The sequence below is a fragment of the Lepisosteus oculatus genome, chromosome 2, assembly GCF_040954835.1.
Source record: "Lepisosteus oculatus isolate fLepOcu1 chromosome 2, fLepOcu1.hap2, whole genome shotgun sequence".
NCBI classification, from domain to species: domain Eukaryota; kingdom Metazoa; phylum Chordata; class Actinopteri; order Semionotiformes; family Lepisosteidae; genus Lepisosteus; species Lepisosteus oculatus.
The window spans coordinates 75,901,076-75,928,771 of NC_090697.1; the positions used below are offsets into that span (position 1 = coordinate 75,901,076).

At 43.6% G+C, this 27,696-nt stretch overlaps 3 protein-coding genes and 1 long non-coding RNA gene across 10 annotated transcripts in view; 3 read left to right on the plus strand and 1 right to left on the minus strand.

Annotated features, from left to right (window-relative positions):
• LOC138225106 (uncharacterized) overlaps positions 1-27,696 on the minus strand; it is a 34,850-nt gene that overhangs the window by 6,266 nt on the left and 888 nt on the right. For 2 of the 4 annotated variants that reach the window (XR_011183687.1, XR_011183684.1), the window contains exons 2-3: positions 16,105-16,251; positions 1,057-1,203 (exon numbers count right to left, since the gene is read on the minus strand). This is a non-coding gene — a long non-coding RNA (uncharacterized lncRNA). Of the gene's footprint in view, positions 1-1,056; positions 1,204-16,104; positions 16,252-20,550; positions 20,599-27,696 lie in introns of those variants that run through there. The other 2 variants (XR_011183686.1, XR_011183685.1) reach the window with 2 other exon arrangements.
• LOC138225100 (uncharacterized) lies at positions 98-9,785 on the plus strand. Of its 3 annotated transcripts, none has more exons than XM_069184023.1 (3): positions 98-192; positions 4,384-4,503; positions 5,680-9,785. In XM_069184023.1, exons 2-3 carry the CDS (start codon positions 4,404-4,406, stop codon positions 9,477-9,479), a joined length of 3,900 nt encoding a protein of 1,299 aa, XP_069040124.1. In that variant the 5' UTR covers positions 98-192; positions 4,384-4,403; the 3' UTR covers positions 9,480-9,785. The 3 variants fall into 3 exon arrangements, with proteins under 3 accessions (XP_069040124.1, XP_069040123.1, XP_069040121.1); XM_069184022.1 differs by lacking the exon at positions 98-192 and adding an exon at positions 2,752-3,785; XM_069184020.1 differs by lacking the exon at positions 98-192 and having other exon boundaries at positions 4,213-4,503.
• Positions 14,960-23,592, plus strand: LOC102682685 (uncharacterized). Of its 2 annotated transcripts, XM_069184029.1 has the most exons (4): positions 14,960-14,995; positions 18,245-18,419; positions 19,015-19,134; positions 19,585-23,592. In XM_069184029.1, exons 3-4 carry the CDS (start codon positions 19,035-19,037, stop codon positions 23,268-23,270), a joined length of 3,786 nt encoding a protein of 1,261 aa, XP_069040130.1. In that variant the 5' UTR covers positions 14,960-14,995; positions 18,245-18,419; positions 19,015-19,034; the 3' UTR covers positions 23,271-23,592. The 2 variants fall into 2 exon arrangements, with proteins under 2 accessions (XP_069040130.1, XP_069040127.1); XM_069184026.1 differs by lacking the exon at positions 18,245-18,419 and having other exon boundaries at positions 14,962-14,995.
• Positions 24,042-26,980, plus strand: LOC107078502 (uncharacterized). The gene has a single exon (XM_069184048.1). The coding sequence runs from the start codon at positions 25,292-25,294 to the stop codon at positions 26,222-26,224; it is 933 nt and encodes a 310-aa protein (XP_069040149.1). The 5' UTR covers positions 24,042-25,291; the 3' UTR covers positions 26,225-26,980.

A 27,696-nucleotide genomic window follows, 5' to 3' on the forward strand; every position in this document is an offset into this window, starting at 1 on the left:
ATAGTATCATCCCATTGCTGGGGCCCTGGACCTCTTCTGTAATTGACTTCTTGTAACTGCAGTCATTTCTGAGAAAAAGACTTCAGCAGCAGGGGGGGTGATTCCCAGGTCAGTATATAAGTGTGAGAAAGTGCAGAGTCGGTCTAAACCACATCCTCAACTTACAGGTATCTCCACGTTCTCTGTCTTTGGGTGAGTACTAAAATGTCATTTGGAAATTGTTCAGTTTATACTGTAACTTAATAAGCAAATACATTTTAAAAAAATATATTTTAAATACAAGGTTATGCTTGGGGATGTTTTAAGACAATATTCAGGTAATGGCTATTGGTCTCTTATATGAAGTATTAAAATAAACTGCTAGCACGTAATACAGTGTCTTAAAATTGTTGGCAATACCCAGAATGAAAAAAAAAAAATTTAGCTTTTTTTTACCTCCTTCACAATCCTCACGATTAATAGATACAGAAGTACTCACACGTTTGTGGTCTGTTTAATTTAATGTGTACAAATGAGTGAGGCATTGATGAGTGGGTCAGAATTTATAACTGAGTTTTTTTCAAAATATTTAGAAACATACAATTTTCATTGTTGTGATTTACAATTATAAAACAAAAAAAATCGCAACTTCATGCTGCTGTAGTAGTTATAGTTTGGAAAGCAGACTGGATCTTGAGGGCAGAGACAGACCCACAATAATGTAATAATGATAATTGGGGCAAAGACATGTTCTCTTTTAGCAGATAAAATACATGCATCTTATTAACTGAAAACACTTTATTAATATAAAATTCACATGTAGGTATTTTTAATGTAAAGCTGAAGTGTGTGTTTCTGGGATTCAAGCAGGCTGTACCTGCAGGAGTTCTGTGGAGTCGCTCTCCGATAGTGATGTTTCTGGACAAGATTACCTGACTGGTGCTGCAGTCTTGAGAACTAGACCAGTCTGAGGGCTGAAATAGTTTAGGTATCGTAGGTCCACACTTTCACACTTGGTTAAAAAAAAATCTCGTAAAATTCCTCCACAAAGCAGATTTTTGTAAGTGAAGCACTGACCTTGCTGGTGTCCAATAGCGAGAGCAGTGTAAGTGTCCGAGGGCTGGTCTAGTGGGGATGGCATGAGCAGGACGTCTTCACGGGAGTCTTGGATCTGCTGTCTGTGCCGAGTACAGCAGCTCTTCCTTCATGTCTCACCCCCAGGACCTGTACAGAACAAGCAGGTTGGCCGATGGAACTCAGGTGCTGTGCCTAGATGTCTCAGTCTAGATTTCTTGTCTTTCTGTTTCTGATGTGCAAGGATATTGTCAGTACGGGTGAAAAGAAAGGTCTTTATTGTCTTTGTTCTTAATCATAGCCAGATTGAGTTTCTTACTCCATAGTGTATGGCTGGACAAAGCTTAATCGAATAGTGATTTTGTGGAAATAGGATCACTTGTTAAAATACCCTGAACCTGATCAGCTACACCACACATCTGTGAACATTATGACTGAACAACAGTAAGAAGAATCACTATGCTCTCTTGGTACCAGAGCCAATAACACTTGCACACAAGTTCCATTAAGACCTTTTTTTCAAAATGTTTTAAAGAATGGAATTGCTTTTTTCTCTTAACAAATCTTATGCCATAATGCCACATTCTAGCACTTTACATAATACCCTATTAAATTTCAGGTTTTAAAATGAAGAACACATTAATGGAGTTATACTTGCTGACAAAGTATAAAGGGGTGTGATAAGAGTTACAATACTGCTCCTCGAGTAACATTTTAGAAACCTGTTCAGTGCGAGGCACAGCACGTACTGAACAACCACAAAATTTAAGTTTGCAAAGATCGAAAGCTCAGGAGGGGGCTCCGCCTGTTTCCGTTTCCTCTGAAAGCTGACAGCTCTAGTAGACAATGTTTCAACAAGGGGGTGTTCTTGAAGGAAAGCCAGCACCAGAATCCATCTTTGAGAAACAGAGGGCTGAACTGTCCTGATGTCTCTGAGAGGAAACTGTGAGGTCTGTGGACAGAGGTCATTGCTGAGGGTCCTGCACACTGTGGTAGCAACTTGCTTCCAGCAAGAAAACAGCTCAGGATTGATCCTGGACAGGTATATAAAAGCCTGGGTGATCCACACCTTGAGTTGGGACAAATCTCATTTTTAATCTGCTGCTCGGGGTCACACCAATTCTGTGTCCGTATTGTAGGCGCATGGTTTTGTATTTACATGAGACAGTTCTATTAGTGGAGGACCTGGATGGCCTAGAAACAAGTGTACAACTCAGACAGAAGGAGAACAGGCTGAATGCATGACTCTTACTGTACATGGGGAAAGTGCAGCTAAACAGATAACAGTGCTTAAACAGGAAAGCAGAAAAACAGTATCAGTACAATATTAGTGAAGTCGTTAACAAACTGTGCAGAAGACCTACAGCAAGTTTTTTTACTCGAAATTCAAAACCCATGGATTGAGGGTCATGCTTATTATACCGAGTGGTCCCCCTACTGGCAATATCAGGTATGACGCTCACCATTGCTTGTACAGAAAGTTAAAATTTTGAAGTAATAAACTAACATCCGTCATTCCTTATTGGAAAAAGAATGTGCAAAGCACTGGATGTGTTTCCACACATTCTTACTTCATTTCCTTACAAAAACACAAAATATTTAATTAAATAAATAACATTAAATTACAATACTAGGTGTCATACCCATTCAAGTAAGAACTGTGCTCTGCTTCTTAATGTCAAATGAATGGCAAAAACATGAGTTAAGAACTCTAAAATATCAAATCTGTGAGAATCACACCTGAATAGTCACAGGATTTAACAAATATAGGACATTTTGCCAAGATCTCCTGAAAAAAACAAAATTCCTGTAGGTGAGATATTTTAATCCCAGATTTGAACTGAACAAGCAGAACTGTGGCAGACCAGACTTTCTCTATGGCTAATAAATAGAGCAAGAGAGAGACCAGAAATTAGAAGTCAGGACCAGAGGAGCCGGAAGACAAGGAGTGAAGACCGGGGGAGCAGGAAGACAAGGAGTGAAGACCAGAGGGAGCCAGGATGCCCAGAAGGAGAAGCAGGAGCAGGAGCTCCACTGGACCAGGGAAGCACAGTCTGATACTCGGCTCCACCTCAGCTGCTACTCCAGAACAGGCTGGTGTTGGGTGTGAAGGCTCACTATCCATCCGGACTTTTCTCTGGGTTCAGGCTTCGGAATTTTGCCCAAAGCCACAGACGAGGCTCCACCTGTCACAGTCTGGTGGAAAAAGCTCCACTGCGACTAGGCTGTGAGGAAACGTCACATGGCTGGACTCTTTTATACTGAGTCTCACTAGGAGAAAAAGCATCAACGCTCTCTCAGTGGCTCGATCGTCTCCAGTGGTTGGAGTCTCTTTCTCTCTCTCCCTCTTTCAGCAGCAGAGCTCAGCTGCACAGCACGTCCATCCCTTCACGGCTGCCCACATCCCTGAAAGGAGGCAAATGTGTAAACACAGTGGAACCTGGCTGTCAGGTGTCATGACCATGAAGACTACCTGCCGGCTCCACTCAGGTGGAGGCCCAGTTGACCGCCTGTCACAGAGCTGCTCTGATTCCACCACTGATTATTCATGTTCCAGGTGAAGGTGTCACTATAGACCTGACTGGCCCTACACCCCAGCTGGCTGAAGGACACGACTGTATTTTAACTCTATCTGGAAGAGATCCTTGTGTGACACACAGCCTTTTCAACAGTGACACCATAGCTGGCAACAGTTTAAAAGAAGAGGAAAAAAACTGATTTAGTTGAACCAGGTAGTAATGAGATATTTTACCTGATTTTCAGGGGGTGATCAAAGTATTGCATATATGAACATGGAAGTTTTAACTGGGTATTGAATGATAAGTACAGTTGAAACAGCGGACAAACAATATTATAGACAGCAGTAATGTCATGACAATAGAAACAAATAGGTCTAAAAACATGCAACAGCTCACCATCTCTTTGTATAAAATAAGGCAACAGTTGGGTTTCACTTTGTAAAAGAGCTGCTTGGGTGTTGTCTAGGGGAAAGAAAGTGTGTCTCCACTGGGTAACTCCTGTATTATTTCAAAGCAGTACTTCAGGGTGGTGGTAACCAGGTGGATACAAACCAGGATTCTCTATACATATATTTTTCAACAACTTAGTGCCCATGCCGTTTTTTTAAGATTAAAGAATTTTTATAGCTTAATAGTGACAGAAATCCAAGCAGTAGATAAGTGAAGGTTCCCAGAGCCAAGCTTCATCGACCAGGAATTTAATCTATCTGGATACCCAGATTCACAGCTACATCCATTAATGTAAAACCTAAATTATATATGTAAAGATACAAACATATATAACTGTTGACTTTAAACCTTCTTTCTACAGTATCCAGTCCACCACCAGCCATGTCATCTGTAGGAACTGTTCCCATTGAGATGGCAGCTCTGGGCAGACCCTTCCAGCTGGGGATGCTGTATGACTGCCGCAGGGACGCACTGATCCCAGGTAAACCTACAGCACAGCAGACACAACTACACACTGTTCCAGCTGGGCTGCTGTATGACTGACACACTGATCCCAGATACACCCACAGCACAGCAGACAACTACACACTGTTCCAGCTGGGCTGCTGTATGACTGACACACTGATCCCAGGTAAACCCACAGCACAGCAGACACAACTACACACTGTTCCAGCTGGGCTGCTGTATGACTGACACACTGATCCCAGATACACCCACAGCACAGCAGACAACTACACACTGTTCCAGCTGGGCTGCTGTATGACTGACACACTGATCCCAGGTAAACCTGTAGCACAGCAGACAACTACACACTGTTCCAGCTGGGCTGCTGTATGACTGACACACTGATCCCAGGTAAACCTGTAGCACAGCAGACAACTACACACTGTTCCAGCTGGGCTGCTGTATGACTGACACACTGATCCCAGGTAAACCTTTAGCACAGCAGACACAACTACACACTGTTCCAGCTGGGCTGCTGTATGACTGACACACTGATCCCAGGTAAACCTGTAGCACAGCAGACAACTACACACTGTTCCAGCTGGGCTGCTGTATGACTGACACACTGATCCCAGGTAAACCTGTAGCACAGCAGACACAACTACACACTGTTCCAGCTGGGCTGCTGTATGACTGACACACTGATCCCAGGTAAACCTGTAGCACAGCAGACAACTACACACTGTTCCAGCTGGGCTGCTGTATGATTGACACACTGATCCCAGATACACCCATAGCACAGCAGACACAACTACACACTGTTCCAGCTGGGCTGCTGTTTGATTGACACACTGATCCCAGGTAAACCTGTAGCACAGCAGACAACTACACACTGTTCCAGCTGGGCTGCTGTATGACTGACACACTGATCCCAGGTAAACATTCCAGATGAAATCTATTAATTTAGTGCCAATATACAATATAGGATAACAGAATACAATTTCAATCTTATTTGAATTTCATTGACATGTCTTTTTAAGCTTCTCGGTTCATGATACAGTTAATTCTATCACTGAAGCTGTTGAATCACAAGATTAATGAACTTCTTTATTACATCAGTGTCTCTCTATATGAAGCTTAGTACTGAACAAACCTCTTTGGCATTGTCCAGTGTGTCAGGAGCATTAGGTAATCAACCCTGATTCTATTGCAGCCATCACGCTGTGGGACCATGAGGAGCTACAGAAGAAAACCAGTGTGCGCTCCCAGAATAAAACGGAGCTCAGCGTCTCTGCCTCAGACTCCATTGATGACAAAGCTTCGGCCCTGCAGGTGGACGCCTCACTGAAGGCCAGTCTGCTGGGGGGTCTTGTAGAAGTGGGAGGAGCCGCCAAGTACTTCAATGACAAGAAGAAATCCCACAGCCAGGCCAGAGTCACTCTGCAGTACAACACCACTGTCAGGTACGAGCAGCTGACCATGAGTCACCTGGGCCGAGGGCAGGTGACCCATCCCAGTGTGTTTGAGGACGACACGGCCACCCATGTGGTCACAGCCGTGCTGTACGGGGCTCAGGCCTACTTTGTGTTTGACAGAGAGGTGTCTGAAGAAGAGAACAAGCAGGAGATCGAGGGAAAACTGAAACTCACGATTGAAAAGCTGAAAGTAATCTCAATTAGTGGCAAAGCCTCTCTGGAAATGACAGAACAGGAAAAGGCCGCTGGAGAAAAGTTCAGCTGCACATTTCACGGGGATGTTCAGCTGGCGACAAACCCGTCCACTTTTAAAGAGGCCATTGAGGTCTACAGAGCCCTCCCGACTCTGCTCGGAGAAGGAGGAGAGCACGCTGTGCCCATCAGGGTCTGGCTGTACCCGCTGGTCAAGCTGGACTCCAGGGCTGCTAAGCTGGTCAGACACATAAGCAACTGTTTTGTCACACAGGCACAGACTGCATTGGAGAACCTGGATGTGATTGAAATGCGATGTAACAACTTGCAGAAACACACAGTTTCCCAAACCTTTCCTGACGTCAAAGGAAAAATAGAAAATCTGAAACAACTGGTCCTTCAGTACAAACTGAATTTCATGGATAGATTAGCCAGTGTCCTGCCAGCTGTAAGGGGAGGTGGGAAAGATGAAGAAGAGTTCAGAGAGCTGATAAAACATCATGAAGACTCACCTTTCAAATTTCACAGGCTTCAACTGTGGCTGCAGAATAAAGAACAAGAAATGGACACAGTCAGTGGATATCTTACTAAACTGAAACACAGTGGTATAAATGTGCTGTCTTTAGACAAGGAGTTTAACCAGGTGCTGTCTGATCCAGACACTGAGAATGTGGTTTGTTTCAGCTTCACCTCACTCAGCCAGCCTGAGCCGTATCTGTCAGAGCTGTCCAGCTACCTCAGACACCCAGAGAGCAGGAACACTGACACTGACACACAACAGGCCAGTACAGGATGGGTAAAGAGAGAGTCTGTTCTGAACATGAAACTGTGTCTGAAGGTTTTCCTTGAGTTACTGAAAATTAACAAGGCCCAGAAGGAAACTAAATTCTTTGCTGATTCTAAACAAGATGACCAGTGCACAGGAGCGTGTATCTTCCTGTATGAGGGTGGGGATTATCAAGGTGTGCATTTTGAGCCCCCATCAAAGCCTGGCAACCCTGAGGCTCACACAGTGACACACAACAGTGTGACAGTACAGGCGCCCCCCCCCAGCTCCGCCACACTGGAGTACAGGGTGGAATATAAACCCAAGAAGCAGGAAGAGTGGGAATCTGTCACTGTCAAAGACACTCAGGACTCTGTCACTGTGTCAGGGCTGAAGCCTCACACTGAGTATGAGCTCAGATCCAAAGCAGTGGGCCAGCTGGGATACATAGTGAGCAGTGACATCATCAGTGTGGAGACTCTGCCAGCAAGCCCCCCCGGAAAACCCTCAGCTCCCCAGGTGTCTCCAACTTCCATCACAATAACATGGGAAAATCCTTCTGCTGTTGGAGAGGGGGTCAGCATACTAGGATATATCATTGAATACAGAGAGGAAGGAATACAAGGCAGTAAGGACACATCTGATCAGTGGCTGAAGAAGAAAACGAACAAAGAACAGTATTCATTTTCTATGGAAGGCTTGACAAAGAAAACATCCTACAGAATCAGACTCCTGTGTGACTGTGGGGATCTTGGGACCAGCGCACCGAGTGGTGAAGTGGTGATCACGACAGCAGAAACAACACCTGTGAAGCCAATTACAGGCGACCCCAAGAAGTGCACTTTAATGAACAAGGGCAAACCTTCGATTTACAGGCTTAATCTGTCTAAAGATAAACGCAGTACCTGTCCCAAACTCAGCTTTGGAAAGCCAGCAGTGAACAGTAGAAACAGAACGATCATGCTCCTGGGAGCGACGGGCTCAGGGAAGACCACCCTCATCAACGGGATGATCAACTACATCCTGGGAGTGGAGTGGGAGGATGAGAGCAGGTTCAAACTGATACATGAAGAGACCAACAGGACACAGGCTGAGAGTCAGACCTCTGAGATCACAGCCTATCAGATCCACCCCAGTGAAGGGTTCAGGGTTCCCTACTCTCTCACTATTGTGGACACTCCAGGGTTTGGGGACACCAGAGGGATCGGACAGGACAAAATAATCACCCAGAAGATCAGAGACTTCTTTTCTGATAAGAATGGTATCATTAGTCTTGACGCAGTGTGTTTTGTGGTCCAGTCTGCTTTAGCACGTCTCACACACACACAGAAGTACATCTTTGAATCAATTCTCTCGATATTTGGAAAAGACATTGCAGGAAACATTGTAGTTCTTGTTACTTTTGCTGATGGTAAGTCACCACCAGTTTTAGAGGCCATCAGAGAGGCAGATATTTTGTGTGCTAAAGATAAAAATGACAATCCTCTTCATTTTAAATTCAATAACTCAGTCTTGTTTGCCTCCAATAATGGAGGAACAGGAGTTTCAGATCAGGATGACTTTGACAAAATGTTCTGGAGGATGGGATCAGTCAGCATGAAGACATTCTTCAGCCATTTAAATACAATGCAGACTCAAAGCCTGCAGCTGACAAAGGAAGTTCTTGCTGAGCGCCAACAGCTGGAGGCAACTGTGGAGGGGCTGCAGCCCATGATCAGAGCTGGACTGATGAAGCTGGATGAAATCAGAAAGACACAGGAGGCACTGAAATGCCACCAGGACTGCATAGAGGCCAACAAGGACTTTGAGTATGAGGTGGAAATGACAGTGCCAATAAAGACAGACATCTCTGGAACTGGAATTTTCATCACTAACTGCCAAGTGTGTCATTTCACCTGTCATGATAGCTGTGCATATGCCAATGACAAGGATAAGAAAGATTGTTGTGCAATGGGCTCAGATGGCAACTGCACAGTCTGCCCAAAGAAATGCTTCTGGAGTTTACACTCTAACATGAAGTACAAATGGGAATATAAAGTTACTAAAGAAAAGAGAACCTATGAGAACCTGAAGAATCAGTATGAAGAAGCCTTGGGGAAAAAAATGGATGCAGAGGGAATTGTAACACAACTTGCAAAAGAATACTGTCAAGTGCAGAACCAAGTGTTAGCGCTAATTGAGAAACTGAGTCACAGTCTGAAGCGTCTGAAAGAGATCGCCCTCCGGCCCAACCCCCTGGCAACCCCTGATTACATAGACCTGCTGATACAGTCTGAGGAGCAGGAAGCCAAGCCTGGGTTCAAGCAGCGCATAGCAGAGTTACAGCGAGTCAGAGAAGGAGCTGTGATAGTGCAACGTGTGGCCAGAGGAGAGAAACTGCTGCCAGGGGAGCAGAAGGGCTGGTTAGAAAAGGGACTTGATCAGGTAAAAGGGTTGTTTACAGATATGTGCAACTGGATTAAAAAAAATAACACAGCAGAGACTAATAAGATGTCAGCTGCAGCAAATAAAGAAAACAACGGTGATGAGGTCTCACAGCCTGATACAACATCTAAGAAAAAAAACAAGAAAACAAAATAAAGCAGTGACGTTGGCTGATTAAACCTGCAGTGTACTTAATAGTCACGTTTTTTAATCTGAAGATTTTGATTTTAAAGTAAAAACTACTGGAGTGATGGATGTATACATGCCAAATTTCCACTTGAAACCCAGTCTCTCAAATTCTTAGTCGCACAAGACTGCAGTTCCATCTTCGACAAATCTGCTAGAGCTACACACTTCCTCTGATTATTTTACCTGTGCTGCGTCCACACAAATAGTACAAGAAGTAACGCTCCTTTATCTACTGCTTCCCAATTCTCTTGTTTACTCAAGTACAATACACTCAACCCCACTCAACTCCACTCAAAAAACAGCCCCATCTGTAACTTTCAACTTTCATTCCACCTCCGTTCCCTTTCTGTCCCCTCTCAGCCGAGATCAATTCACTCTTCACTTCAGTTCCCCTTGCCAGGGATGAAGTCGACTGCAGTAGAAGTATTGCCTCAAAACCAGACATGGGACTGCAGCAAGGTCATATTCCACAAACACAGAATCCCATGGGAGAAGGACGTCAGGGATTACTTCCTTTCAGACACCTCCCTTGCTTCTAATGTCTCAGAGCTGCATCACACTGGAGAGAGGGCTGACATCTCTGATGTCAGAATGTGACAACACTGGTCCACTGGTCACCTTGCCATTTCCTGATTAAGTGGCCTGTCTCCGGACCTACATACTGTTTCTGACTCTCAGAAGTGAAGCACGGACCTCTTCCTTCTGCTAATCTTCTGTTATTTTCAAATCAGTAATCACCAGAATTCAAAACATCCACATGGGCTCTCCTTCACTCATCACTCTCTCCTCCTGGGTGATCCTGTGTTGCCAAGGAAGCTTCTCCATGCCAGACTCTTCTGTCCCTGACACAGCAGCAGCCCAGTTTGCTGTTTCCTTATTCATGCTTATTCCTACATTGTGAGGCAGCCTGTCAGTCTGCAGCTCTTCAGGCACAGGGGGTACTCAAGGCTCAGCCCATGCCATCCAGGTTCCTCTTTCTCAGCTATGGGGAGAAGAGACAGTGCCATCTTGCCAGGCAATGTTCTCCTGCCCCACTCCTGGTGCTAATGTCTCCAGCCCTGGCTCAGACAGTCAACAGCGGTCCTCAGGATTAAACACTGCATCTCCACTGGGAATTGTGAACAAGCTCCATGTAGCCCAACAGGGACCCACGTTACCCCATAGAAGAGCATCATTTCTATCCCTTCAAGCTACCTTGTAGCCCACTGAGTGCCAAAGGTCTGTAAGACGGCCCAATGCATCACTGATGACACTCTCCCCTGGGGCTCTCATTCTCTCTCCTTCCATTATGGAGCTCAGATACAGACTAAAACCTTTTTCCTCAATTGGTTTAATGAACTTCTTAATTAGCCCAAGAGAATTGGCTATTTCCATCCATTTCCACCACAGCTCCATTCCCTCACTTGGAATCCATCTCCTTCTGAGCGCTGAAAACTCAGGCCAGCTGTGCCTTGTCAATGATTACAATTTACAGAACAGGTGGCTATCGTGGCCCAAGGACACACCACTGACATCACACAGAAGTAGAAATGTTCTTTTAAGTTTCTCTTTTGCAGCAACTGTGTTTTGATGTGTTTGCTGGAGTCCACTGAGAAATACTTATTGCTGGACTGAGGTGGAGGGGCTGAAGCCACCGTCAGGCCTTGAGTGTCTGAGGTCTGACATTCCCTGCAAAAGATGTAAACCTGCTGATGACGACAGTCTTCACTGCGAGCAGATATCAAAGCCATTGCTAGCACATGAATCTGCACAAGCGTTTCTTAAAATACTGTGAAGAATTTGTCTTCTCCCTTTCTCCAGATGGGTTTTCTCCAGTATTCCTCACTTTTCCAAAGAATACTAGCATTATATGTGACAGTTACATATAAAATGAATAATGTGTGTGTGTGTCCCTCATCCTGGTTTATCCACAATACAATCCCTGTGCTTCCTATTCTCTATCCCTATCCTACAGTATGTAAAATCCCTATGCTTTCTTTTTGTTTTATAACTTCATGTATTCAAAAGTTTTGTTGCATATACCAAATATTTTTTTTCCAAAAAAAGTTTAAAAAATACATTTTGCTAAATTTGCTATTGCTTGAGAATATTTTTGAACCTATTGCTTTTTCAAATGTTGACTTTGTTCAAATGTAACTTTAGTGCGACTATACTACTATAATCACTTTGTTTTGAGTGAACGTTTAAAACAGTGAAATTGAATTGTCTAGTTTTAAGGTACTTTTCTAAAAAGGGCAAAACCCACCTTCGTCTATTGTACGAACATGTGCACTCCAGATACGATTTCTATTATTTGATGTGAGTACTTGGTTTCGTAAGTAAACCAGTTAAAGAAGGGAACAGAGGTCACAAGTTCAGATTTTAACACAATAATAGGTGACCTTTAAATGTGTGACGGGCACCAGACAAGAGCCGGTCTGTGGAGAGCCTTGTGACTTTGTTTCTACAGATGTGGTTGAATTCTACTTAAGTGCCCTGAAGTGTCTAAATATTTTTAAAGTATTAAGCTAATTTTTCATATTTACAATACTAAATTACTGGTGTTCAGGTTTAGACTGGTCATGCCTTTTGACTTCCAGTTGTCACTTGCACTGTAAAGTTAGTTTACTTGCTATATTGCCATTTATATCTGCATGTTTGATACGGTGTATATCTCATGAATTAACATTAACAAGAGTTACGGTGTTTTTCTACAGCACAGAACTATCGATCTATTAGATACATTTCTTGTATGTTAAAGGAGTTTTAATTGCTTTAATTGTGACTTAGATTTAATTTCTTTGATCTTGATTTAATTTAGCAGATAAAATAAGATTGTAATCTCTATATACTGTAATATTTAGATTCAAAATAAATAACTACAAATTTGATATGAGCAATATCATTTCTGAGTCGTCGTGTTTCTGTCGGAGTGAATATCCGCACACTGGGGTTCTGTTAACGTAAGAGCTATTATTGCCATCAAATTATTTATTAACCTAAATTACTGTCTGTGAAAACTAAACTCTCAACCCGCCACCCTGCTTGTTGGACACAGTGAGCTGCTTTACAGCCCTCTTTCCACTGCTGCTCTGTCAAACTGTAGTACAGATAACGGCTCACTTCCCTCTTAAGTCGCTCAGTATTCAGACAGCAGACTGTGACTCCTTCTGCAATATAAGATTACAGATCATAAGTGAGTCCTGATAAAAAAAACTGCAAACTGTGACCTGCAGTTCAAGCAGAAGCTTGACTTTGGCAGCTGTTCCTTCAACACTAGACACTGTGAAAGTCTACTGTCCTGAGGAATCAATACTTCGAATTATTGTTACTGTGCCTAGTAGGCTTAGCAGGTCTTCATCAGGTCAGCTGACATAAATGGTTTTCCCTTCTGATTGCTCCTCCACCCCTAGTTGTCCCACACTTCTGTATATATATTTGGAATCATTATTGAAAAGGAAATCCACGTATGTGTCACTCCCGACATCCCTCCCTAGAGGGCGCTCCACTGCTCCATTATTGTTCCTGTGATTGTTAAGCTCCCCAGGTGAACCCTCTTAGCTTCATTATTTATAGACTAGCTCCTCCAGTCCTCGGGGCTCATCATTACAGTAAGGATGTCGCGAGGCCCGCCGGGCACCAGGAAACCCTACGTCCGTCTCCTGAGGGCACAGGCCTCATCCCCGACACCTCCCGCTCCCCGAGCCCGGGGTCTGGAGGACCTGGCCCCGTCACCCTTGGACCTCCATGTTTTGTCTGTCCGTGTGTTCCCCCCTCCCGGGGGATTTTAACCTTGTCGCGTCCCAGGATTTATTATTCGCTGATGGACTCTCAGACTGTGCCCTGACCTGCCTTTGGACCCATTTGGATTTGGATGCTGTTCTTTGTCTTCCCCGTTCACGGTCTCTTGAACTGTCACTATTATTAGAACTTAGAACATTTGTTATGCCTGCTCTTAGTTTGTTCAGTAGTTTTACGAGTCACAGCCCTGTGGTCTGTGACTTAGAATCAATTCACATTACTTATACAGCAATGTACACCCGAGAAATCAGAAACACCTGTCAACCATTTGTCTCCGTGCTTATGCTCACCTGAAATTTGAGGATTGAACCCAACAAATGATACTGTTCTCACAGTGCTGAATATGTATCTAAAGAATGTCTAACGAAACAGAAGCTGAAATCTATACTTGTTGTAGCCCTGTGCCAATTCATGCAAATAGTTTTAATAAGTAAGTTTTGTTGTTTTTATAATCAGGAGGGAGGGCCATAGCAATACAGCAGAAAGTGCCATCACCGTTTGCCAATGTCTTCTAACATGCTGTGTTCAGAGGGTCGTATTTAAAAAACAGTACAGTAAATATTCTTATACTTTAGGATTTTGATAGTCTGAAGTATACATTGTATACAATGTGAAGTATCACATTGTCTCTCACACCTCAGTGTCAGAATTGTGAGACATTTTTATCATCGGGGGGGGAGGGCCATAGTAATAAGCAGAAAGGGCAATCACCTTTTCCCAGTGTAAGTTCGAGTTATACTGAGCTTTTAAAACTGTTTTGCGATTTAAAAAAATATATTCCATACAAAAATACATTTTGGACAGTCGCTATTTATTTGGCTATTCCCTTTCACTGAGGATGTCTACGGTACTCCATCCGGATCACTACTGACCGAAGAGAGCCATCTACAGGTGAAAGGCGATATAACATCACTGCAGCAGCCTCGTCGCTGCTCCTCCCACTCGCTAGCTTCAATGTTTATCCTCGTCGCTAAAGATGTGGTAACTTCCAATGTGCATGCTTTGATGAACTTCAATGCTCTTTACTGTATTCTAACGAACAGTTAAGAACAGTTAAGAAGAGGGCGGAGCAGTGCCTCTGTGGCTCAGGATCTGTGCCTGTGGCAGGAAGGTTATAAGTTCAAATCCCGCGGCTGGCAGAGGAATCCTACTCCGTTGGGCCCCTGAGCAAGACCCTTCACCCAAACTGCTCCAGGGGCGCTGTATAAATGACTCACCCTGTGGTCTGACCCCAAGCTTCTTTCCCTGTCTGTGTGTCTCATAGAGAGCAAGCTGGGGTATGTGAAAAGACAAATTCCTAATGCGAAAAATTGTATATGGCCAATAAAGTGATCTGATCTTAAGAAAAAACTTCTCAAACAGCAATGCAGTTTACTTGCTTACACTCACTTCGCTAACACGAAAAGGTGGACAACCAACAGCTCCAGTTCCGATCACAAACAACCTCTGACCTATAGATGATGATAACCTGCAGAAACTATAATATTGTACAGTACCTTCCTGCACAGATAATAGTACCATCCCAGCTGCTGGGACTTTGGACCTCTTTCCTTAACTGACTTCTTGTAACTGCAGTCATTTCTGAGAAAAAGACTTCAGCAGCAGGGGGAGTGACTCCTAGGTCAGGATATAAGTGTGAGAAAGTGCAGAGTCGGTCTAAACCACACCCTCAACTTACAGGTGTCTCCACGTTCTGTCTTTGGGTGAGTACCAAAATGTCATTTGGAAATTATTCAGTACATACTGTAACTTAATGAGCAAATAGATTTTTAAGTAAAAAATATTTTAAATTAAAGGTTTTACTCAGGGATTAAAAAAATATTGATGTAGTGGCTATTGTTCTATCTCTTCTTTAAATATTTAAAAACTGCTAGCACATAATACAGTCTCTGAACTTTGTTGCTAATATCCAGAAATAATAAAAGATTAACAAATGAGTACAAATGAGCTAGGCATTGATGAGTGGATCAGAATTTACTGGTGATTATTTTCAAAACATATAGAAACACAATAATACAACTGTGATGTGCAATTATAAAACTTGACCCTTTTTGTAAATTTGCAACTTCATGCTGCTGTAGTAGTTATAGTTTGGAAAGCAGAATGGATCTTGACGGCAGAAACAGACACATATAAATGAAATAATGGTAACTGGGGCAAAGACGTTCTCTTTTACCAGATAAAATACTTGTATCTTAATCACTGAAAACACTTTATTAATATAAAATTCACAGGTAGGTGTTTTTAATGTAAAGCTGAAGTGTGTGTTTCTAGGATTCAAGCAGGCTGTACCTGCATGAGATCTGTGGAGTCGCTCTCCGATAGTGATGTTTCTGGACAAGATTACCTGACTGGTGCTGCAGTCTTGGGAACTGGACCAGTCTGAGGGCTGAAATAGTTTAGATAATGTGACACTGTGGGCTTTCCGGACTGCCTTCTCACAGGCTGGAAGGCTGATACCTCGAGAGCAGGTAGAGAGATGGTGTGTAGACATGCAGAGATATAAAGTTTGTTCCGTAGCTTTACAGCCAATGGCATAGTTCTAGGATGAACACAGGGGAATCACGTGAGAATGTAATACAGGGTTTCTAATTAGGAGGCCCAGTGGTGCCGATAGACATTCTCATGCGAGTTAGGGAGAGAGAACAGTTTAAAGGGCTGCCTTGGTGGTGTTAGGGGCCCTCTAGTGGTGAACAGGAAAAGATCCCTTCCACTGTGTCACACTACTGTAGGTGCACATTTTCACACTTGGTTCAAAAAAATTATCATAAAATTCCTCCACAAAGCAGATTTTTGTAAGTGAAGCACTGACCTTGCTGGTGTCCAATAGCGAGAGCAGTGTAAGTGTCCGAGGGCTGGTCTAGTGGGGATGGCGTGAGCAGGACGTCTTCACGGGAGTCTTGGATCTGCTGTCAGTGCCGAGTACAGCAGCTCTTCCTTCATGTCTCACCCCTAGGACCTGTACAGAACAAGCAGGTTGGCCGATGGAACTCAGGTGCTGTGACTAGATGTCTCAGTCTAGATTTCTTGTCTTTCTGTTTTTGATGTGCAAGGATATTGTCAGTCTGGGTGAAAAGAAAGGTCTTTATCTGAAGGTCTTTATTGTCTTTGTTCTCAATCATAGCCAGATTGAGTTTCTTGCTCCATAGTGTATGGCTGGATAAAGCTTAATCGAATAGTGATTTTGTGGAAATAGGATCACTTGTTAAAATACCCTGAACCTGATCAGCTACAACACACATCTGTGAACATTATGACTGAACAACAGTAATAAGAATCACTATGCTCTCTTGGTACCAGAGCCAATAACACTTGCACATAAGTTCCATTAAGACCTTTTTTTCAAAATGTTTTAAAGAATGGAATTGCTTTTTTCTCTTAACAAATCTTATGCCATAATGCCACATTATAGCACTTTACATAATACCCTATTAAATTTCAGGTTTTAAAATGAAGAACACATTAATGGAGTTATACTTGATGACAAAGTATAAAGGGGTGTGATAAGAGTTACAATACTGCTCCTCCAGAGTAACATTTTAGAAACCTGTTCAGTGCGAGGCACAGCATGTACTGAACAACCACAAAATTTAAGTTTGCAAAGATCGAAAGCTCAGGAGGGGGCTACGCCTATTTCCATTTTCTCTGAAAGCTGACAGCTCTAGTAGACAATGTTTCAACAAGGGGGTGTTCTTGAAGGAAAGCCAGCACCAGCGCCCAGCACCAGAATCCATCTTTGAGAAACAGAGGGCTGAACTGTCCTGATGTCTCTGAGAGGAAACTGTGAGGTCTGTGGACAGAGGTCATTGCTGAGGGTCCTGCACACTGTGGTAGCAACTTGCTTCCAGCAAGAAAACAGCTCAGGATTGATCCTGGACAGGTATATAAAAGCCTGGGTGATCCACACCTTGAGTTGGGACAAATCTCATTTTTAATCTGCTGCTCGGGGTCACACCAATTCTGTGTCCGTATTGTAGGCGCATGGTTTTGTATTTACATGAGACAGTTCTATTAGTGGAGGACCTGGATGGCCTAGAAACAAGTGTACAACTCAGACAGAAGGAGAACAGGCTGAATGCATGACTCTTACTGTACATGGGGAAAGTGCAGCTAAACAGATAACAGTGCTTAAACAGGAAAGCAGAAAAACAGTATCAGTACAATATTAGTGAAGTCGTTAAAAAACTGTGCAGAAGACCTACAGCAAGTTTTTTTACTCGAAATTCAAAACCCATGGATTGAGGGTCATGCTTATAATACCGAGTGGTCCCCCTAGTGGCAATATCAGATATGACACTCACCATTGCTTGTACAGAAAGTTAAAATTTTGAACTAATAAACTAACATCCGTCATTCCTTATTGGAAAAAGAATGTGCAAAGCACTGGATGTGTTTCCACACATTCTTACTTCATTTCCTTACAAAAACACAAAATATTTAATTAAATAAATAACATTAAATTACAATACTAGGTGTCATACCCATTCAAGTAAGAACTGTGCTCTGCTTGTTAATGTCAAATGAATGGCAAAAACATGAGTTAAGAACTCTAAAATATCAAATCTGTGAGAATCACACCTGAATAGTCACAGGATTTAACAAATATAGGACATTTTGCCAAGATCTCCTGAAAAAAACAAAATTCCTGTAGGTGAGATATTTTAATCCCAGATTTGAACTGAACAAGCAGAACTGTGGCAGACCAGACTATCTCTATGGCTAATAAATAGAGCAAGAAAGAGACCAGAAATTAGAGTCGGCTCCACCTCAGCTGCTACTCCAGAACAGGCTGGTGTTGGGTGTGAAGGCTCACTATACATCCGGACTTTTCTCTGGGTTCAGGCTTCGGAATTTTGCCCACAGCCACAGACGAGGCTCCACTCAGGTGGAGGCCCAGCTGACCGCCTGTCACAGAGCTGCTCTGATTCCACCACTGATTATTCATGTTCCAGGTGCAGGTGTCACTATAGACCTGACTGGCCCTACACCCCAGCTGGCTGAAGGACACGACTGTATTTTAACTCTATCTGGAAGAGATCCTTGTGTGACACACAGCCTTTTCAACAGTGACACCATAGCTGGCAACAGTTTAAAAGAAGAGGAAAAAAACTGATTTAGTTGAACCAGGTAGTAATGAGATATTTTACCTGATTTTCAGGGGGTGATCAATGTATTGCATATATGAACATGGAAGTTTTAACTGGGTATTAAATGATAAGTACAGTTGAAACAGCGGACAAACAATATTATAGACAGCAGTAATGTCATGACAATAGAAACAAATAGGTCTAAAAACATGCAACAGCTCACCATCTCTTTGTATAAAATAAGGCAACAGTGTTTCACTTTGTAAAAGAGCTGCTTGGGTGTTGTCTAGGGGAAAGAAAGTGCGTCTCCACTGGGTAACTCCTGTATTATTTCAAAGCAGTACTTCAGGGTGGTGGTAACCAGGTGGATACAAACCAGGATTCTCTATACATATAGTTTTCAACAACTAAGTGCCCATGCCGTTTTTTTAAGATTGAAGAATTTTTATAGCTTAATACTGACAGAAATCCAAGCAGTAGATAAGTGAAGGTTCCCAGAGCCAAGCTTCATCGACCAGGAATTTAATCTATCTGGATACCCAGATTCACAGCTACATCCATTAATGTAAAACCTAAATTATATATGTAAATATACAAACATATATAACTGTTGACTTTAAACCTTCTTTCTACAGTATCCAGTCCACCACCAGCCATGTCATCTGTAGGAACTGTTCCCATTGAGATGGCAGCTTTGGGCAGACCCTTCCAGCTGGGGATGCTGTATGACTGCCGCAGGGACGCACTGATCCCAGGTAAACCCACAGCACAGCAGACACAACTACGCACTGTTCCAGCTGGGCTGCTGTATGACTAACACACTGATCCAAGGTAAACCCACAGCACAGCAGAAACAAATACGCACTGTTCCAGCTGGGCTGCTGTATGACTGACACACTGATCCCAGGTAAACATTCCAGATGAAATCTATTAATTTAGTGCCAATATACAATATAGGATTACAGAATACAATTTCAATCTTATTTGAATTTCATTGACATGTCCTAAACTCTCCTCACAGGTCTTTTTAAGCTTCTCGGTTCATGATACAGTTAATTCTATCACTGAAGCTGTTGAATCACAAGATTAATGAACTTCTTTATTACATCAGTGTCTCTCTATATGAAGCTTAGTACTGAACAAACCTCTTTGGCATTGTCCAGTGTGTCAGGAGCATTAGGTAATCAACCCTGATTCTATTGCAGCCATCACGCTGTGGGACCATGAGGAGCTACAGAAGAAAACCAGTGTGCGCTCCCAGAATAAAACGGAGCTCAGCGTCTCTGCCTCAGACTCCATTGATGACAAAGCTTCGGCCCTGCAGGTGGACGCCTCACTGAAGGCCAGTCTGCTGGGGGGTCTTGTAGAAGTGGGAGGAGCCGCCAAGTACTTCAATGACAAGAAGAAATCCCACAGCCAGGCCAGAGTCACTCTGCAGTACAACACCACTGTCAGGTACGAGCAGCTGACCATGAGTCACCTGGGCCGAGGGCAGGTGACCCATCCCAGTGTGTTTGAGGACGACACGGCCACCCATGTGGTCACAGCCGTGCTGTACGGGGCTCAGGCCTACTTTGTGTTTGACAGAGAGGTGTCTGAAGAAGAGAACAAGCAGGAGATCGAGGGAAAACTGAAACTCACGATTGAAAAGCTGAAAGTAATCTCAATTAGTGGCAAAGCCTCTCTGGAAATGACAGAACAGGAAAAGGCCGCTGGAGAAAAGTTCAGCTGCACATTTCACGGGGATGTTCAGCTGGCGACAAACCCGTCCACTTTTAAAGAGGCCATTGAGGTCTACAGAGCCCTCCCGACTCTGCTCGGAGAAGGAGGAGAGCACGCTGTGCCCATCAGGGTCTGGCTGTACCCGCTGGTCAAGCTGGACTCCAGGGCTGCTAAGCTGGTCAGACACATAAGCAACTGTTTTGTCACACAGGCACAGACTGCATTGGAGAACCTGGATGTGATTGAAATGCGATGTAACAACTTGCAGAAACACACAGTTTCCCAAACCTTTCCTGACGTCAAAGGAAAAATAGAAAATCTGAAACAACTGGTCCTTCAGTACAAACTGAATTTCATGGATAGATTAGCCAGTGTCCTGCCAGCTGTAAGGGGAGGTGGGAAAGATGAAGAAGAGTTCAGAGAGCTGATAAAACATCATGAAGACTCACCTTTCAAATTTCACAGGCTTCAACTGTGGCTGCAGAATAAAGAACAAGAAATGGACACAGTCAGTGGATATCTTACTAAACTGAAACACAGTGGTATAAATGTGCTGTCTTTAGACAAGGAGTTTAACCAGGTGCTGTCTGATCCAGACACTGAGAATGTGGTTTGTTTCAGCTTCACCTCACTCAGCCAGCCTGAGCCGTATCTGTCAGAGCTGTCCAGCTACCTCAGACACCCAGAGAGCAGGAACACTGACACTGACACACAACAGGCCAGTACAGGATGGGTAAAGAGAGAGTCTGTTCTGAACATGAAACTGTGTCTGAAGGTTTTCCTTGAGTTACTGAAAATTAACAAGGCCCAGAAGGAAACTAAATTCTTTGCTGATTCTAAACAAGATGACCAGTGCACAGGAGCGTGTATCTTCCTGTATGAGGGTGGGGATTATCAAGGTGTGCATTTTGAGCCCCCATCAAAGCCTGGCAACCCTGAGGCTCACACAGTGACACACAACAGTGTGACAGTACAGGCGCCCCCCCCCAGCTCCGCCACACTGGAGTACAGGGTGGAATATAAACCCAAGAAGCAGGAAGAGTGGGAATCTGTCACTGTCAAAGACACTCAGGACTCTGTCACTGTGTCAGGGCTGAAGCCTCACACTGAGTATGAGCTCAGATCCACAGCAGTGGGCCAGCTGGGATACATAGTGAGCAGTGACATCATCAGTGTGGAGACTCTGCCAGCAAGCCCCCCCGGAAAACCCTCAGCTCCCCAGGTGTCTCCAACTTCCATCACAATAACATGGGAAAATCCTTCTGCTGTTGGAGAGGGGGTCAGCATACTAGGATATATCATTGAATACAGAGAGGAAGGAATACAAGGCAGTAAGGACACATCTGATCAGTGGCTGAAGAAGAAAACGAACAAAGAACAGTATTCATTTTCTATGGAAGGCTTGACAAAGAAAACATCCTACAGAATCAGAGTCCGGTGTGACTGTGGGGATCGTGGGACCAGCGCACCGAGTGATGAAGTGGTGATCACAACAGCAGAAACCACACCTGTGAAGCGAATTACAGGCGACCCCAAGAGGTGCACTTTAATGAACAAGGGCAAACCTTCGATTTACGGGCTTAATCTGTCTAAAGATAAAGGCAGTACCTGTCCCAAACTCAGCTTTGGAATACCAGCAATGAAGATGACTAACAGAACAATCATGCTTCTGGGAGCAACGGGCTCAGGGAAGACCACCCTCATCAACGGGATGATCAACTACATCCTGGGAGTGGAGTGGGAGGATGAGAGCAGGTTCAAACTGATACATGAAGAGACCAACAAGACACAGGCTGAGAGTCAGACCTCTGAGATCACAGCCTATCAGATCCACTACAGTGAAGGGTTCAGGGTTCGCTACTCTCTCACTATTGTGGACACTCCAGGGTTTGGGGACACCAGAGGAATCGGACAGGACAAAATCATCACCCAGAAGATCAGAGACTTCTTTTCTGATAAGAATGGTATCGTTAGTCTTGACGCAGTGTGTTTTGTGGTCCAGTCTGCTTTAGCACGTCTCACACACACACAGAAGTACATCTTTGACTCAATTCTCTCGATATTTGGAAAAGACATTGCAGACAATATTGTAGTTCTGGTCACCTTTGCTGATGGGCAGGCTCCACCTGTTTTAGAGGCCATCAAAGCTGCTAATGTCTCTTGTGCCAAACTGAAAAATGACACCCCTCGCCATTTCAAATTCAACAACTCAGTCCTGTTTGCTTCTAATGAGGGATCAACAGGAAGTTCACATCAGAGTAAGTTTGACCAAATGTTTTGGCAGATGGGTTCAGAAAGCATGGAAACATTCTTTAGCTATTTGAACACCATGCAAACCCGAAGTCTGCAGCTGACAAAGGAGGTCCTGGAGGAGCGCAATCGACTGGAGGTGACAGTGGAGGGGCTGCAGCCCAAGATCAAAGTCGGACTGACGACACTCAATGAATTGGAACAGACACAGGAAGCACTGAAACGTCACAAACACTGTATAGAGAAAAACAAGAACTTTGAGTATGAAGTAGAGGTCACAGAGGCAGTAATGGAAGATATCTCTGGGACTAGAAACTACATCACCAACTGCCAAACGTGTCATATCACCTGTCACTATCCCTGTGGAATTCCTAATGATGATGGTAAGAAAGGTTGTTGGGCAATGGATAATAAAGGAAACTGCAGGATTTGTCCTGAGAAATGTGTCTGGAGTGTACATTTTAATCAGAAGTACAGATGGGAATACAAAACCAGAAAAGAGAAAAGAACATATGAGGATCTGAAAAGGCAGTTTGAGGACGCAAAGGGGAAAAAGATGAGTGCAGAGGAAGTTGTCAAACAGCTTCAGAAGAAATACAAAGATGTACAGAAAGAGGTCTTAAAATTAATTGAAAAATTGAGTCGCACTCTGAAGCATCTGAAAGAGATCGCTCTGCGGCCCGACCCTCTCAGGACCCCAGATTACATTGACCTGATGATACAGGCTGAGGAGCATGAAGCCAAGCCTGGATACCTGGAGCGCATCAGAGAACTACAGAGAGTCAGAGAAGGAGCTGTGATAGTGCAGAAGGTGGCCAGTGGAGAGAGTCTGCTTCCACAGGAAGAGAAGACTTGGAAAGAGTGGGCAAAGGAAGGGACCTCAGATTTCTTTAAATGTCTGTTTGGTAAAAAAAAATAGAATGGAAATAAACAACAGCTGAAAAGTATGGAAAATGTAATATCTAGCATTTCACCATTTCACACCTTAATCATGTTTTTTTCTGCTTTGTTTTAAAACTTAAAAGATGTCTTTTTTGTTATGGAAAATATTTACTAATAGTTTATTTAATAAGATTTTTGTGTCTGACATTCTTTTCCTGTTCTGATTTAAGTTTTTTTCATAAGCCAAATTTGATGCTATCTGTGTCGACTTTAAACTATTAATGTACAGTATGGTAAGCTTTAATGAAAAATTACACCACCTTTAATCTTATTTGCCAAATAAATACACCTTCAAGGAATCTGGCGTTTTGGAAACTTTTATTCCTCATCCAAAAAGGGGAAAGAGTTGAGGGCTGAGTAAATAGTCTTCAGAAAGAGAACTTCAGAAAGAATACAAAAAAATAAAACTGATAAAACTGAAACAGTCAAGCTAATCCAGGGTTCAAGAAAACAGAGTAACCACGACTCAGAGAGGGAGCTGTAATTGTGCAACAAGTTGCCAGAGGAGAGATTCTACTTCCAGAAGACGAGAAAACGTGTGAAAAGGAAATATTAAACCTCTGAAGGTCAATATCTCTCACTTCCTAGAATGCTGCAGGCCAGTATGAAAAAGTTACCTATCTAATACTAACACTTACAGGTATGTCTCATACATTATGAAGGCTTGATTAATTTAATAGAGGGTGTCAGGAAAATAACTGGAACTAATTTAAATCATTAAAAAATAAATGAGTGGTATACCTAATTTGAGGAATGTGAGATCTGGCACAGCTCTTGGTAAAGGAATAATAAACCAAAGGCAAACAGGAACACTAATAAAGTTGGAGAGATATTTAGTTGGAAATGACCTCAAAACAATAAAGTTTCAAGTGGAGAGCTGTGTTAGCACACAAGCTGCAAAGCAACAAGACAGGTCAATTTCAACATATTTCTGAGCTTTGCCGATACCTGGATAAATCGGCTGTGGTGCTTTATCACACTGCTTTTACTGACTACTTTTATCGCCTGCCTTGGATAAAAGTAGAGATTGAACAAATATAAAAAATTCTGCATGGATTTTTATGAAGACAGGACCTGGAATGGTCTTCTCTGCCTTCCAACATAAGGTGAAATAAATTATAGAACATAACGATAAAATATACCCTGAGGGGTTCCACCTGCAAGCACACAATGACAGCCAGAGGCTCTGGAGATGCTCAGCTGGAACAGGGCTGACAAGGTGCTGGGGTCTTCTCACCTGCTGTCATGCCCAAGTGATAGTAACAAGTGACTGAAGACCAGAGGGCAGGGGTATTGCTGGAAGGATCCCAGCTCTGCACGTGAAGTGTGGTAGAGGGAGGCTGTCTGGCATCTGCTGTGACTTCACTGCAGGGACAGAGGAGGGATCTGACAGGGGTGAGAGCACGCCAGGCTGGGGTCTGGGTGTGCAGGCTGTGGGATTGGTGTTTACTATGGGGCGTGAATGTGGCGGTGTAAGGAACCACTCACCAAACTAGGAACCAGCAGCTGATTGACGTGAACCCCATCTCTGTACTAGAAGAGGAGCAGGAGCTGCCTGTCTGACAGCACAGTGCTGAGTGCTTATTAGAAAGGCAATAGGGAGTTAAGTGTGAGGGGGCCTACAAGTGTGCGACAGTGTGTGAGAAAAGAGAAACCAACGTGTGTACCGTGAAAAGGAAATATACTACAGTATTGAGTGCGGGAGTTTCAGTGTTTGTGAAAGAGCAGGCCTGCAATGAGCTCTTTCACTGGAGTGGGTCAGTGGCTGATACAGATATAACAGTCCCCACCTGTGGTGAGTCCTGGACCCGACCAGTGGGGTCCTGGAGGTCCGCAGTGCCTGCAGGCTTTCAAATTTCTTAATTGCTGCAGCAGCTCGAGAGCTTGGCTAATGTCTCTTGTGCCAAAGAGAAAAATGACACCCCTCGCCATTTCAAATTCAACAACTCAGTCTTGTTTGCTTCTAATGAGGGATCAACAGGAAGTTCACATCAGGGTATGTTTGCCAAAATGTCCTGGCAGATGGGTTCAGAAAGCATGGATACATTCTTTAGCTATTTAAACACCATGCAAACCAGAAGTCTGCAGCTGACAAAGGAGGTCCTGGAGGAGCGCAATCGACTGGAGGTGACAGTGGAGGGGCTGCAGCCCAAGATCAAAGTCGGACTGACGACACTCAGTGAATTGGAACAGACACAAGAAGCACTGGAACTTCACAAACACTGTATAGAGCAAAACAAGAACTTTGAGTATGAAGTAGAGGTCACAGAGGCAGTAAAGGAAGATATCTCTGAGACTGGAAACTACATCACCAACTGCCAAGTGTGTCATACCACCTGTCACTATCCCTGTCAAATTCCTAATGATGATGGTAAGAAAGGTTGTTGGGCAATGGATTGGAAAGGAAACTGCACGATTTGTCCTGGGAAATGTGTCTGGAATGTAAATTTTAATCAGAAGTACAAATGGGAACACAAAATCAGAAAAGAGAAAAGAACATATGAGGATCTGAAAAAGCAGTTTGAGGACGCAAAGGGGAAAAAGATGACTGCAAAGGAAGTCGTCAAACAGCTTCAGAAGAAATACGAAGATGTACAGAAAGAGGTTTTAAAATTAACTGAAAAACTGAGTCGCACTCTGAAGTGTCTGAAAGAGATCGCTCTGCGGCCTGACCCTCTCACGACCCCAGATTACATTGACCTGATGATACTGGCTGAGGAGCACGAAGCCAAGCCTGGATACCTGGATCGCATCAGAGAACTACAGCGAGTCAGAGAAGGAGCTGTGATAGTGCAGAAGGTGGCCAGTGGAGAGAGTCTGCTTCCACAGGAAGAGAAGACTTGGACAGAGTGGGTAAAGGACGGTGCCTCAGATTTTAAAAAAAGTAAAAGATATGATAGTTTGAAAGCATACTTTACAAACGAGAATTAAGTGCATATCACCAACATGGATTCTCTCTCAGTGTTGTCAAAGCTGAAATTGCTGGATTGAAAATTAGAGAAATACAGGATTGACTGATAAACATGTTACCATATAAATGTCCCCTTTCTAAAATTCTGATAAAGATATTATTAAATTGAAAAGCAGCAAATAAAAGTTATTGTTCTATATAGGCTTTGGCACCAAGTACATGTTAGTGAATACACCACAAGATACTAATTTTGTTCAAATGTTTGACATATGTAAAATAATTGTACTGTGATACTACTGAATTACACTGATGATCTGACAAGGGAGTGAAAGAGCATTTCTGAAATGTGTTTTCTTTTGTTTTCTATAAAACATCGATGCATATTGTGTTCTCTGTGACCCTTTTTCTGTATTGAATTCATAGACAATTTTCATTCATTGGCCTGATTTCATGTTTCTTGTACTGTCTTTAAAGAGATATAACCTTTATATAACTTTTCACGAAGAACAGCACAAGTAACCTTCTTTGTGCTCAGTGGTTTTAAATAAATACAGTCTCAGTGAAACTGGAGTAATGCAATCTTTTATACTTCTCATCCAGTCTGTCTCCCGAACCACCTTTAAAGAGTCTCTCAGGTTCCTATGATTCAGTTTAGGGAAAGGCTCCCCCAGCACCTCTCACTGTGCAGGAGAGTCACTGCACCCCCTCTCTGCTGGCCCACTGTCTCCAGAATGCTCAGTGACACAATACTGTCGTCCCTTAAGCCGGCATCGGGCTACAGGACTCGACACGACCTCTAGTCAGAGAGCATGTCAAATTTAACGACTGCAGCTGCTGAGTCTGGCTGCCTTTTCTGTCCCAGAGGGTGTCAAATGATACGACTAGGAATCGCAGGGGTGACTAATCACACGATTCCCTCATGACTTTTCATCCCGGTTCCACATCTCGTATCGCGCCGCAAAAGTACTGCGAGGTCGCCTCATTTTGTCAGCCAATCAACGTGGAGCAAGAGGAGGAGCAGCGCACGAAAGTACACAAACACGAAACGCCGAACTGACATCTGTGCTGGCTCCAGAGTTCAACGAGCCTCTCCTCCATTTGCCCAGTCCAACACACTCGCTTTCCCTCTTTCCTTGCAGCCGCACTGTACTTCCACTTGCGCGCTCATTGGCTGTGACTGTCGCAGACACAAGAGCCCACCCCTGCGACTAGCGACTGGCTACGAGAAAAATCAAACCTGTCTGAGTTTGTCGTAGCCAGTCGCAGAGAGTTGTAGGGGCTATTAAGAGCAATATTACTGAGTCCCTGGGGATGTCACACTACACAACTGACGGTAACGGGCGCGCGATGCGACTCTCTACAACTCGCTGTGGTTTTCTTACGATCATGTAAAGGAAGACCACGACTGGAAATCCTAGGAACAGTCGTGTAGTGTAACGCCGGCATGAGACACTACCTGACTGCAAACTTTGGTTTCAAAGAACACCAATCG

Excerpts from the sequence above, each read along its gene's own strand:
- LOC107078502 (XM_069184048.1), top strand. The coding sequence starts at position 25,292 with ATGTTTGCCAAAATGTCCTGGCAGATGGGTTCAGAAAGCATGGATACA.
- LOC102682685 (XM_069184029.1), top strand. The coding sequence starts at position 19,035 with ATGTCATCTGTAGGAACTGTTCCCATTGAGATGGCAGCTTTGGGCAGA. Across the intron at positions 19,135-19,584 it reads CAGGGACGCACTGATCCCAG|CCATCACGCTGTGGGACCAT; the intron begins GTAAACCCACAG and ends ATTCTATTGCAG.
- LOC138225100 (XM_069184023.1), top strand. The coding sequence starts at position 4,404 with ATGTCATCTGTAGGAACTGTTCCCATTGAGATGGCAGCTCTGGGCAGA. Across the intron at positions 4,504-5,679 it reads CAGGGACGCACTGATCCCAG|CCATCACGCTGTGGGACCAT; the intron begins GTAAACCTACAG and ends ATTCTATTGCAG.